General features: G+C 41.5%; 5 protein-coding genes across 5 annotated transcripts; 3 read left to right on the plus strand and 2 right to left on the minus strand.

The window, feature by feature from the left end:
• Positions 1-344: 344 nt before the first annotated feature.
• Positions 345-2,203, plus strand: LOC108649077 (uncharacterized). The gene is made up of 3 exons (XM_018098077.3): positions 345-742; positions 840-993; positions 1,064-2,203. Exons 2-3 carry the CDS (start codon positions 866-868, stop codon positions 2,016-2,018), a joined length of 1,083 nt encoding a protein of 360 aa, XP_017953566.1. The 5' UTR covers positions 345-742; positions 840-865; the 3' UTR covers positions 2,019-2,203.
• Positions 2,204-2,495: 292 nt separating this feature from the next.
• Polr2G (DNA-directed RNA polymerase II subunit Rpb7) lies at positions 2,496-3,443 on the plus strand. Its single transcript, XM_018100488.3, has 4 exons — positions 2,496-2,594; positions 2,649-2,969; positions 3,030-3,167; positions 3,225-3,443. The coding sequence occupies exons 1-4, from the start codon at positions 2,583-2,585 to the stop codon at positions 3,273-3,275; spliced, it is 522 nt and encodes a 173-aa protein (XP_017955977.1). The 5' UTR covers positions 2,496-2,582; the 3' UTR covers positions 3,276-3,443.
• LOC108659664 (small G protein signaling modulator 3 homolog) lies at positions 3,349-6,600 on the minus strand. Its single transcript, XM_018112693.3, has 3 exons — positions 6,359-6,600; positions 5,758-6,283; positions 3,349-5,698 (listed from the first exon to the last, which is right to left on the minus strand). The coding sequence occupies exons 1-3, from the start codon at positions 6,422-6,424 to the stop codon at positions 3,879-3,881; spliced, it is 2,412 nt and encodes an 803-aa protein (XP_017968182.1). The 5' UTR covers positions 6,425-6,600; the 3' UTR covers positions 3,349-3,878.
• Positions 6,601-6,794: 194 nt separating this feature from the next.
• On the plus strand, positions 6,795-11,171 carry SIDL (SIDL trafficking protein particle complex subunit 10). Its single transcript, XM_018112691.3, has 5 exons — positions 6,795-6,950; positions 7,012-7,235; positions 7,336-9,939; positions 9,995-10,337; positions 10,866-11,171. Exons 1-5 carry the CDS (start codon positions 6,926-6,928, stop codon positions 11,093-11,095), a joined length of 3,426 nt encoding a protein of 1,141 aa, XP_017968180.1. The 5' UTR covers positions 6,795-6,925; the 3' UTR covers positions 11,096-11,171.
• LOC108659666 (thialysine N-epsilon-acetyltransferase) lies at positions 11,109-12,223 on the minus strand. Its single transcript, XM_018112696.3, has 4 exons — positions 11,948-12,223; positions 11,831-11,882; positions 11,698-11,773; positions 11,109-11,488 (listed from the first exon to the last, which is right to left on the minus strand). Exons 1-4 carry the CDS (start codon positions 12,020-12,022, stop codon positions 11,176-11,178), a joined length of 516 nt encoding a protein of 171 aa, XP_017968185.1. The 5' UTR covers positions 12,023-12,223; the 3' UTR covers positions 11,109-11,175.
• Positions 12,224-12,615: the final 392 nt, after the last annotated feature.

Raw genomic sequence — 12,615 nt, forward strand, 5'->3', positions numbered from 1 at the left:
TGAACACTGCGGCTAAATGGAATTCAAAGCCAGATGACTTCAAGTTTAAATGTAATTTCAGTTAATATTGATTTGTAAATACATTTCTTTAATTTCATTTGGGCTGGAAACCACATGACAATATATTTCACATGTCATATACACAATATTAATATTGCATAATATTCGTTATTATTTTTATTGAAAAAGTATCATATTTTACTTATAATGTAATGTATATTAAAGAAATAATAATTCCATCAAAAAGTAAATACAATGTATAGTTTTTACACTGACGAATTTAAAAAATTGTTTTTAATTTTAGCCATACGAATATCGATAACAAAAGTCACGCTGCCATATGGGAACAGACTTTTGTGATTTTTGCCTAAGATGACAACTCTTCACGACTTTATTAACATAAACATTAAATAGTTAAGTCTATCTCTAATTATTTGAACAGTAGGCGCGCAGCGCTCTGTGCAGTTACACACATATACACACACAGCCACACTTATACAAACCAGAGCTGAAGAGCTTACAAACCGGTCGTGCATTATCAAAATTGGACGTACCAATCAGTAACAGTGAAGCCAGCCTCTCGCGCGGAACAATTGCTCAATTGTTTACACTTCAATTGCCTAAAGTGTAAATTGTACAGATTGTGCAAATTGTACACTAGTTTCATAGTTTGCTTTTGTGTGCAAGGCAAAGAAATTCACTCGACGGCGTCCAGTAGTTACTGACGCGTCTGCAAGTGCATGTGAGAAATGTGGCATTGTTAAATAACTTTCTCTTTTGTGGGCTGTTGTATAATTGTATCGATGATGTCTGCTTTACTTTGATTTCAACTATTTCAGTGGCACGTACACACAAAATCGACAACATGTCGAATGGCAGTAAAGAACGTGCTGAGAATTACTTAGAGAATCTTTTAACAAATGGTAGCCAAGAGGGCGACAGCGAGGCAGAGTTGGACCTACCGCCATGGTACGATGAGCAACTATTCAAGCGGTGAGTGGTGCTACGATACAAATCAATCAAACTTTGTGTGCATAACTAATTATAAACTATCTATGGATAGCGGCCAGAGGTATTTCAGCAAATATCGTTTTGTGATGACTTCAGGCATGTTGGCTGGTTTAATTGCGGTTCTTGCCATTCCATCTATATTGCGCGTTCTTATCTGTACGGGCCAATCATCGAATGCTCTCACTGCCTATCGCCGTTATTTGCGCACTATTTTCCATGTACACGCCTGGTATTTCCAGCCGATTGAGGACAGGCGAAGCAAACTGTGGACGAGCATTGCGGCCGTGAGGCGGGCACATTCTCGCTCGAGTCGAGCTTGCCAGCGACGTGGTGCCGGTCAGATAACACAGAAGGATTTGGCACTGACACAGTTTGGATTCATCGGCTTTATAACGTTGGGCGCGCATCGCATATCACTGAAAGATGATGATTTTCTTGAGGCCACATCGCATATGTGGCGGGTGCTGGGCTACTTACTGGGCATTAAGGATGAGTACAATATATGTGGAAGCAATTGGGCAGAATCCAGGGAACGTTTAGACATTGTTATGCGTAATGTCTATAGGCCGGCGCTGGAGCAAACAAATGAGGAATTTTATCATATGACCAAAGCATTAGTTCATGGGCTTTGGCATGTAAATACAATGCTCTCAGTCAATGCAAATATTTTCTTTACCAAGCGTCTGGCGTACGTTAAAGGTTATGAATACTACACCTTTGATTATCTTGAAGGAGAAAAACCTGATCCACAGCAAACGTCTCACTACTATGATCTGAGCTTGTGGGATCGCTTTATTGTTAGTTATGGTTTGTTTATTGTTACATACTTGCACAAGTATTCAATTGTACGCTGGTATTTCAATTTTCGAGTTTGGATAATGGATCTCTTTATGTACTACTTGCCAACCGTAGCCATTTGGAAATTTGGATTTAAATCGGCCTATGTGCGCATCTTCCGGCCAGGAGGTACGGCACATGAGCTGCAATTAAGTCTGAAGGAAGAGTAGTTGAGCGTTATCAGTTTATGTGTTAAGCAATTTTTGTGATGGGAACTTAGAAGTTATTATTTATTGTGCCTGTAATGTGTTGTGTTTAGTTAAAAATCTAATTAATAATTGGAACAGCCTAGGAACAGTCCTATAAATGTTAAAGACTTTTTAAATATATTTATGCAATATGTAGAAATTAAAAACTGTTGTTTTTTATTTTCATTGAGATTTTAGCAATCGTTTTGAAAAATATTGCCAGCTATTAAGGTGTCTGTGTGCGTAAAATATTTTTCTCCATTTTAGTTTTAATGTGTTCGTTACAATTAGGATAATTAAATAAAATTATATATTTATGTATATACTTTTAAAATATATGGACTACTTTATTATTTAAAAACCCCGCCTATTTAAAGCTGGCTTCAGTTTTCAGCACTGGTACTATATCGATAGCGATAGCTGATATAAGGAAATGTAATGCCGGTAATACCAATTAATTATCGATAACAGTTTGTGTTTTGTTGCTTGCGTCTTTTTCTCGGCGTTCCCGAATTTCTTTAATTATTGCTAAAAACAATAATAATAATGTTTTATCACGTAAGTTACATTGTAAAGTAGACGTAGCTGCATTTATAACGTATATACATATAGATATCGCTCGAGCACGAGATTTTGCTACATCCACGCTACTTTGGGCCCCAATTGCTGGAAACGGTGAAGCAGAAGCTCTACTCGGAGGTGGAAGGAACGTGTACGGGCAAATATGGTTTCGTGATTGCAGTTACAACAATAGACCTCATTGGCTCTGGAGTGATACAGCCTGGTCAAGGTTTTGTTGTATATCCAGTGAAATATAAGGCTATTGTGTTCCGGCCATTCAAAGGAGAAGTCCTCGATGCCGTTGTTAAGCAGATAAACAAAGTCGGAATGTTTGCGGAAATCGGACCATTGTCGTGCTTTATTTCACACCATGTAAGCTGTTTCAGTTTGTTTGCATTGCAAATGTGAATAACTGTACATTTTTTTTTTCAGTCCATTCCCGCTGATATGCAATTCTGTCCAAATGGAAACCCGCCTTGCTACAAGTCTAAAGACGAAGACGTTGTCATCTCTGGTGAGGATAAAATTCGTCTAAAGATTGTGGGTACGCGTGTGGACGCTACTGGCATTGTAAGTTAATTGAAACTCATTATCGTCTAACTGTGATATCTAATCACTTTTTAACAGTTTGCTATAGGAACATTGATGGATGATTATTTGGGTCTGGTCTGCAATTAGGAAGTCAATTAGTGTACAATTTCTATATATATGTATATATATATATATTTATATTAAACTTTAATGAAATGCATTTAAGATTTTTAAATATTTATGTGTATATATATCATAAATACTTATAAGATTTGATTTAAATTCAAAGGTACATTATTTTGTAATTTAGTACAATTCTGTGTGCTGTTTTCTCTTTTTGTGTGGGAGCTAAAAATATGGATGGATATAATTTTAAGTAATTAAATAGCAAGAACTACATTTATATTTATAAGCAAATATACCTTAACTTAATGATAAGCGTACAACAAAGAAGTTTATAACAAGCTAATTTTATATCCTTGCAACGCATATTTGTTAGATGTTATTTACACTGAATCTGCAAGGATATGATGCTTCGGCTAGCCGAAGATGAAAGTTTCTTAAAAAAGATTGCACAATAGCTAATATAATGAGATATTAAAGCATATTTCCTGCTTAGATTTTTTGTTCAGATTAAATACTTAGGAGGCTTAGGCAGCGTGCATGATTGTACATACTTAATGAAGAGCACTATGCAAATTTATATAAAAATTATGTAGAAAGCAACGTATTTCCTCAGATCAACCGGATTCATAGGTCCCAAGAGAATAAATGATGCTTAACAAGCATGTCGCGTACACCATCTTTAAGTGGTTGTGATTCCTTGCCACGTTTTGGTGGCAACTCCCAGTCGGGATTAAGATTAAAGGCAAACTGTGAGAGTATGCGCAATTCGCATTTAATTTGCACCCAGCCTGGCGAATCGATAAAACTCCAGGAGTGATACCACTTCTGCACAACCTCCTGGCATGCGCAGAGCACCTCTAGCCACAGATGTAGAACCTGCTCATTGAGGCCTAAGCAAATGAGGGAGCGCAGTTTGACATCCATTTGGGCATGTGCATTGTCGTGAGATTGATTGATCGCTTGTACGCAGCGATAGAGCAATTCCTCGGGAGTCAACACCTTGCCGTCTTCATCAAGGCGATACGTTTTACAGAGAACCAAGCGGCTGTACACAGACTTAAAATCCTTTTCCACCTCCAGGGAGGAAACTTCTTCAATGAACAGCCACGGGTGTATTGGGCCACCAAGGAATGTGGGTCGCTTCATGCCATGTTCAAGGAATGCCTTAATAGCTGGTGCCAGAGTACCACGGACAAGATCCGTAACCGTCTCCGAGATAGCATCATCGCCAGCAGAGGTATACAGCTTGCTGCGCTCATCCAGCAGCTGCACGAACTTCGCTGGAAACCAGCCACGCAGTCCATTTAGCTCACCCACCCAACAATGCTCGTCCTTCTGGCTGATGATGGTGATTATATCGTTTCGCCTGAAGCCCAGCTCATCGTCATCATGCCGCTCAAAGTCATGCAAAGCCTTAGCCCGACGCTTACGTGTGCGAGCAACATTAATGAAGTTCTCGTGATCCTTGGCATGGGACTCGCTGCTGTAGTTCGCCGTTAGTTGAATGTGTCCTGCCAGTTTTGGTTCGATGGTGATGAAGTGACGACCCACCTTTAGGATTGCCTCGCGCAGATCTACAAGTATTTCGGTCTGACGTATATTTTTGTTTTTTAGTTGATCAGATTCGGGATCGCCGCGAAACAGAAATGCTTCCAGTATGGATTTACTTTTCCGCACTTGTCGCCTGGATAGATGCTGCTTGGGCAAATTGGCTGCAGCCTCTGGATTGCCTATCTGATGACCCTGATCCGCCATTAAATAGGCCAGATGGCGACGTCGATGCGTGTCGATTACGGTCTGGCTCAAAGAGCCACCCACCTCGAGAGCTTGCCGGAACAGCACTTCAACGTCATCCACTTCGCAGCACATTGAGAGCGAATTAAAGATTTGCGCAGAGTTTTCTAGATGCTTGAGATCCTGTTCTTTCACTTTTAGCATACCGAGCGTCAGCTGGAATAGTACAATAGAGCCCTCGTAAAAGAACCAGTCCCAAATGCGCACCAATATCTTCATATGCACCACATTCGCGAACAGGGTTAGGAACCAGTGAAGTGTTATTAACGACAGATCGATATCGTGACGCTTGAGCGTATCATCCACGCTGGATAAGTAGTTGGCTATTAATGTTTGCATCACACGCTGATCCGCTTGAATTCCAAGTAATGTTGAGCTGTAGTACGATGCCGGGAGAAGATCCTCAACAATAGTGACCATCATCCAAAATGCATTCTCCTCCTCCATGAACAGCAGCAAGCAGGCAACAATAACTCCAGTGCCCTGGCAGTAACCAATGTCCGGAAAAAGCCACGCAATACCGCGCAGGATGCGACGCAAGCGTGGAATACCCGTTCCGTTTGGATGACTAAAGCACGCATTTGTAGGCAGGATGCGCAGTAGATCCTTTTCAATTTGCTTCGAAGTCATTAACTGATCGTTGCTGGAAGCTGTGAAGTTGGAGAGCATACATTAAGCTGTTTACTTGTCTTGCGCATTGCATTCTTACCCTTTACAATTTCCTGATAGCTAGTTTCGCTTTTCTGCTTTTTGGATAGCGCACCGGATAGTCGCATCCACATTTGTGGCCGCAGACTGTGTGGAATTCCATTCTGCACCATTTTGCGCAGCTTTTCAGTGCGTTGCAATAATTGGTCAACATGCTCCCAGCTCAGTTCGTTGATCTCCTTGTTGTGGGCAAACTCGAGGTGAGCGATCCACTGCAACCGTTGCTGTGCATCTTCTACAAACGGTATGCTAAGCAGTTTATTTGAGCTTTGTTCGGGGCCATCCTCTTCCTCGACGCGAAAGCCGAATTCATCAAATCGGTAATCGGGCTGATCGTTGGGCCCCGCCGCTGCCAGTTCCGATTCGCCACCCAGCTTAGCGAGTAGTTCCTGTGGCCACATTGAAGGTGTCAAGGCTGAAAAGGGTCCACCAGGACTTGGACGCAAGCCATCTGCGATACTCAGTTCTTCCATCATGACTGGCAGCTCACCTACATCGTCGTCAGAGCTCAAGGTCTGTATTTTACGCTGTGTTGGTAGCGTGGAAAATGAGCAATTTTAATTAGATTGATAAGCAATCTATCATCTCAATTGAATTGTTACCGTATGTTCTTCACGGCCCACGTAACCCTCGTGGTCTCGACCAAAAATGCTTCTGGCCATATCCATATTCCGTATATGTTAATTGTCTGTACACTTAAACATTCAGCTATCTAAATAAATATGGTATTTTTTATTGTTTACTTGTAAAACTCAATTGTCTTTCTTAATTAGCACAGCATTGTTTCTAGCAACACCTCAGCTTTCGCCCGCTTTCAGCTGTTCGATGAATTTTTACTATCGATATATTGCTGCTATGTGGCTGTTATACATTCCTGTTAAAAAGCAACTGTTAGTCAAAATTCGTCAATTTTCGTTCCTATTTAGTTGTGTAAAAATATTGTTTTTAATCTGCCCATACTTATATATTGTATTTCTAAACGAAAAAAATGCTCTTCTGCCTCTATTGGCTGTAAGTAACATTGTGAATAACATAAAGCGAAATGTTAAATTTCATGCCAAAAACATATGTTGCATTTGCAGCGATGTCAGCTGTTATCGTGTTGTACGTTGACTGTTTGCTTTGTGCTATCCCCAAATGAAAATAACTATTAATAAATTGAGTTAAGAATGCAGATAAAGCCTATTATAACATGTAAGTAGAGTTCTTTAATCATACAGTTGGTTAATTTTATAAAAATTTTGAATGTTTTCAGATTCTGGCTCATTTCCGCTTTTTCGATCGCTTGAAGCGCAAATACTAAATGCAATCCCATTGGATACCTGCGAATGGCGACGTACCTTCCAAAGACCAACCAAACATGTACGCTTGGAGGCTCAGACCCAGCAGTTCAGTGTCGAGCCACTGGAGCGATATAAAAAGGGCGATTGGAGCATACTTGAACATCCCATACTGCACATATTTGTGACCGAATGTAATGTAAGTGGATATGTGGGTGTGAGTGTGTGCATTGGGGATGTTAATGGGGCGGAAAAATAAGTACAACAGCAGTAAACACTTATGTATATTTTTATCTTAGGACATTGACACATACAAAGCAACGATAAGAGAGGAAATAGACTCGTGGCTTAAACTGTTGTCCAGCTATGGCGTATCTGATTGGATGATCCTGTTGGTGGAGACGTTGGATATGCGGAAAACGAAGAATTTACTGCCTCGAACAACGGTACTGGATAAAATACGTTTGGATTTCGGCAGTAAAAACGATGATCGTTGCATTTCCGTATTGAATCCAGCTAAATTTGAGCAAAAATCAACGGAATCATTTCGCTGTTTGGTGCAGCGCATCCGTTTTCTAATGCTCACCAGTTACAATCGCAACATTGCCAAATACGAGGAGTTAATACGGAGCAAACGGGAGAAACGTAATCATGATGATTGGGACTTTCGTCAATATTTCTTTATGCAAGAGGATCTGGCACTCATTTTTGAGAAATTGGAGCTACCAACAGAGGCACTAATACAATATGATGAGCTGGATGCCATGTTCTCACAGTTTATCACGCACACGGGATTCAATGAGAAGCAACAATGGCTAGCATACTTTAAGCGTCCGCTTACAGCTTTCCATGGCATATGCCTGAGCCGCGTGGACAAATTTGAGATGCGCCAAAAAATACGAAATGAAGGAGTCTCTCTTTTAGAGTTCCGCAACTATTTGTTTGAGCGACAAGCTTACCTATTGCTCACTTGCAATGAAATACCCGAGATAGCGAAACGTTTATTAGGGTTTCTTTTCTCCACGTTACGTGAGGTAGAATTTATCAAGTTGGACTGCCAGGAGGGCGCGTTGAGCTGCTGGGAGTTTGTCTGCGCTCTCGAAGTGCTACAGCTCTGCGAACAGGCGATGGAACCTAATGAAGTGACGTGCTTCCAGCACTGCGCTCCAATTTGGAATCTGGCTAAGGACAAGCTATATGAGCTGGGTAAACTTTGCGGCTTATTGCCAGGCTGTACACCCAGTTCGGAGCAATTGCACATTGTGGTGCAACTTTCATCGGGCATTGGTGATGCACCACCACAACAGCAGCAACAATTTCTGCAGGCGATGCCACAACTGCGTGATCGTTCACCGAATCGAAAGCCTAAGCTGTCGGCGGCACAACAGCTCAAAGAGGCTTTAGGCTCTAATCAAACCTTCCAAAAGCTCTACCTGGAGTTGGCGGAGCTTGCAATCAGCACCTATAAACACGTGACGCGCCTAAGATCTGCGCGGTTGGTTGGTCTCGATCTGGGTAAATTCTACTGCGCTTTGAATGAACCCCACAAAGCGGTGGGTTTCTTTACGGATTTGTTACGGGAATTGAAGGCAGAGAACTGGCATATGCTTAGCTCCCAGACGCTGCTAGAGCTGGCCAACTGTTATCGTAAGATGGGCGATTCGCTGGCTTATACCAAAACCTGCAGTTCCATATCCTGCTGTGCCGAACTGGAGATTCTCGTGCGCACCTTCTACTTTGATGAGTTCCTGAAGTCATTGAAATCGCTGGACACCACATTATCGGCCCAGCCATCAATTGAGAATGCAAACTTCTGTGTGCTGGAGGACCATTTTCGCATGCTGGACATCGAAGTGCTTAATGCGAAGCCAATTATACAAGATGACCACCTGCTGGTGCAACTGAGGCTGGAAAGTCTGTATCCTCGAGAGATCGTAGTTGAGTGCATGAAGCTTTGCTATGAGCTGCATCTGAGTAACGATTTGGAGACAGGCATGCAGGAAGTGGCTCTCGTGAAGGATTGTGCATCGCGGCTGAAGGTCTCTTTGCAGCTCTTCCATAAGCAGGACAGTACGCTAAACTGTGCCTCGGTCGTATGTGACACGCCAAAGACGAAACAGCCTGTGCGACGGACCAGCAGCACCAAGCGTAAACTGTCGCCCAGTGTTCAGGCGGACTTCACCAACGTCGTGCAGACTACGAATATTGCCCTCCAGCCGGGCATTAATCTCGTCGAGCTTAAGGGCAAGGCAACGCGCGTCGGACGTTGGCAATTTAAGCAATTGTGTATTACCATGTCTAGTCTAGAGTTTCTCTCGGAGCAGTTGCCGTTGAATTTGCAGCCGCCGAGTTTTGAGATTTGCACCAAGCCAGCAAGCGCCTCGCTAGAATTCAAGACACTAATTGCGGGTATTGTCCAGCCCATTTATTTGAATGTATCTGGCGGCAGTTTCATTTTTCCACCAGATGCACATATTACTTTGCGCTGCTCGAAGAATCTACGCATACGCCAAGCTCTCAAGTCCGATGAGACGACGCAGAGTAATAGTGACGCCGGCTTCGAGAATGTTTTGCAATTGCCTTTGCTTCAATTCAAATCTTTCGAGGAGCGTCGCATACCGCTCGAGGTGCTTACCGATATGCCTGGCCGCAAACTATCCAAGCATCATGAACATCACATAACGCTCAGTTGCCCTTGGTCGCGTACCGATCTACAAATCCCGATTGACTTTCAGCCCGCCATGGAAGCGACTTGCCGGCTTCACACGTGCGGCACGCAAAAGTTCCTACAGGTCATTATGAAGGGCCTGGATGCGCGGCTATTGTTGCAGCATGCTAAGGTGAAGTGTGACGTGGCTGGTGTGCGTCTCATCGATCTCAATCCTGAATCGCAAGCACCAATCGTAAGTCGATAGAACACTTGTAGAGATTTGTATTGACCTTATCTGACACTTGTAGGAAATTTATAAATCTTTGACGGTTACCTATCTATATGAGATACAAGTAGAGCCCTTGAAAGCGGAACACGAACTGCCCATTGTCAAGGTGCACTTTGTGGTCAAGTATGCAACTCCAGCACAGCCACAAATCTGGCGTAATTATGGCTGTGCCTTCGATCTGGTCGACTATTCAACGCTCTTCAAGCTGCAGGCACAGCTGGAGCCGAACGAACTCTGTCGCCTGCGCACTGTTTGCAACCTGAATATAAAGATAACCAAGATCAATGAGAATCCATATGTCGATCTCATGTACGAGGTGCTCAACGATCAGAATCTGTGGGCCGTATGTGGTCGATCAGCTGGTAAGTCGCTTTAACTGGAATATCCCATTTGTTTATTATTTAATTCTAATTTCTTGACACGTAAAATACACTTTTTAATGCATATAAAGACATGGGTAAGTTTTTGGTTTATGTACACTAGTAGTTGCAAACAACATATCCAAAAATATTCAAGCATCTAATGGCATTTATAGAAACATTTTAAAATCATTTCATTATAAGCAATAAAAGTTCGAATTCTATTAAGAAACTTTAAAATTATGATTCTCTTGTACTAGAATACATTTGCTGAATCTGTTACCTAAGACCTAACTGTAAAAGCTAACTGACAATATAAAAAAATGATTAAAAATAATTGTTAATATGTTATATAAAGGCTTTTAGATGTTCTTCGTACTTCGGTTTTGTTCTTCGCTCTGACCGAATTTTGTTGTTCAAGTAGCTAGGCAATTAATTGGTTCATTTGAAAGACTACAAATTTATGCTTACATATCTTTATTTATTTTTTGTGGATTTAATTCCATTCTAATGAATTGTGCAATTTTACAGGCGTTGTATCCATGAAGGATGTGGACTGTCATTCGATATCACTGGATGTTATGCCACTGAGTACTGGCTTTCTGCCCATGCCCAGCATACGACTGTCCAAGTATACAGCGGGTGGCAAGAATAAATCCGATTCCCATTCCAGGGTGCATCCCTTTCCACCCGGCCAGGTGTACAACTCAACCAAAAGCATGCAGATCCATGTCATAGCCAGTGTCAGCGGTGACCAGTGAATAGCCAAATGAATTTAGCAAAGTATTATTTATTGTTAATAAGGCCAACATAATAGACAGATCAAAGAACTTCCAACTCGTTAACTGTTTAATTCTTCAGCTAGCTTGGCCAATTGTTGCTCCTCTACGCGGTAAAATTGCCAACTTTCCGACTGGGTTAAATTCGTTGCGCCTAGACGATTATAGAATCCGCATGCCGGATTCCAGCTGAGCACATGGAAGTCCAATCGCCGACAGCCCTGTCGAACCGCAATGGCTGCTACCTCCCGAAAGATTCGCGCACCGGTGCCCTGCTTACGATAAGCCGGACGTACATAGAGATCCTCAAGAAATAGAGAACGTCCTTGCCAGGTGGAGTACGAGTAGAAGCAGATCGCATAGCCAATGCTGGCGCTGTTGAGAGAAATATTGATATGTTGATTTAATGCCGTCAAAATCTTTTCCGTTTGCCGAGTAGAGCAGCAACCGCAAATGTTTGCCAAACAGATTTCCCAATTGACCGTTTGGTCGGTTTGATCAGCAAACATTTGCGTAGCGTCTTTGAATTTGACGCCTGGCTAGCCAATGATCTCATGTCTTATCAGGTATTTGTCCTCATTTACTTTGTAGCATTGTCTGTGAGCACATAGACTTGACAATACTCGTGTCCGCCATCCAAGCCCGAATCACGTATCAGATCTGCATGTGGACAAATGATCAACAAGGTGACAAACTGTTCTATACTTCTCTACTCACCCTGCTCGCTCAGCTGCGGGCCGTCGCTCATGCGCTCAAAGTCGGCCAGTTCCTTGAGAAAAGTTTAGTTTACTATGTATCATTGTGTATATCTAATACATATACATTATACTTTACTTGTATCATTTCTATCACGACTTTCATATCCGTCTTTTCGGCCCTACGAAACGTAAAATTATCCTTCTGCGACATTTTGCTTTGGCTTCACTGACTGAATCGCAATGTGGTTCTATAAAAACTAATCAGTTTTTCTATTCGGATGTATTGCCGGCGAATGAGCTTATCTAAAATCTCAAGTGTAGCGACCTTATCATATGGTTTATATACATATACGGAGTTGCCGCCTTTTGCAAATGTAGTGTTCATGGAACTAGTTCAAGATGTGCTATAAAAATGTAAATCAAATTACTAGTGCTATAAAAATAAATGAATATTAAATAACTACTTGTTTTAAAAAGTTTTTTTTTTTTCACTGGAAAATACATTTTTGTATATACGTTTTAAAAGATGAAAAAAAAAGTGTATGACTATAATATATAGTTAAAGCATGTAAACCTTTCCGTCTTGCTCAGGAATTATTAAATATGTTGAGTAATGTGAACATTTTTTCATTTCGAAATAATTATAATATAGAGAAAGCACACATTTTCAAAAGCAATTTTAATATTGAATAATTCTATAAAATATTCAAAGGAATAGCTGCCTAAAAATCAAAGGGAACAATTTAAATGAGGAGTCCGTGAAAATGCACTATTCTAGCTGAGCTCAGCACAGCTCATAACACA

The sequence above is a fragment of the Drosophila navojoa genome, chromosome 2, assembly GCF_054131105.1.
Source record: "Drosophila navojoa isolate 15081-1374.11 chromosome 2, UAZ_NAV_1.0, whole genome shotgun sequence".
NCBI classification, from domain to species: domain Eukaryota; kingdom Metazoa; phylum Arthropoda; class Insecta; order Diptera; family Drosophilidae; genus Drosophila; species Drosophila navojoa.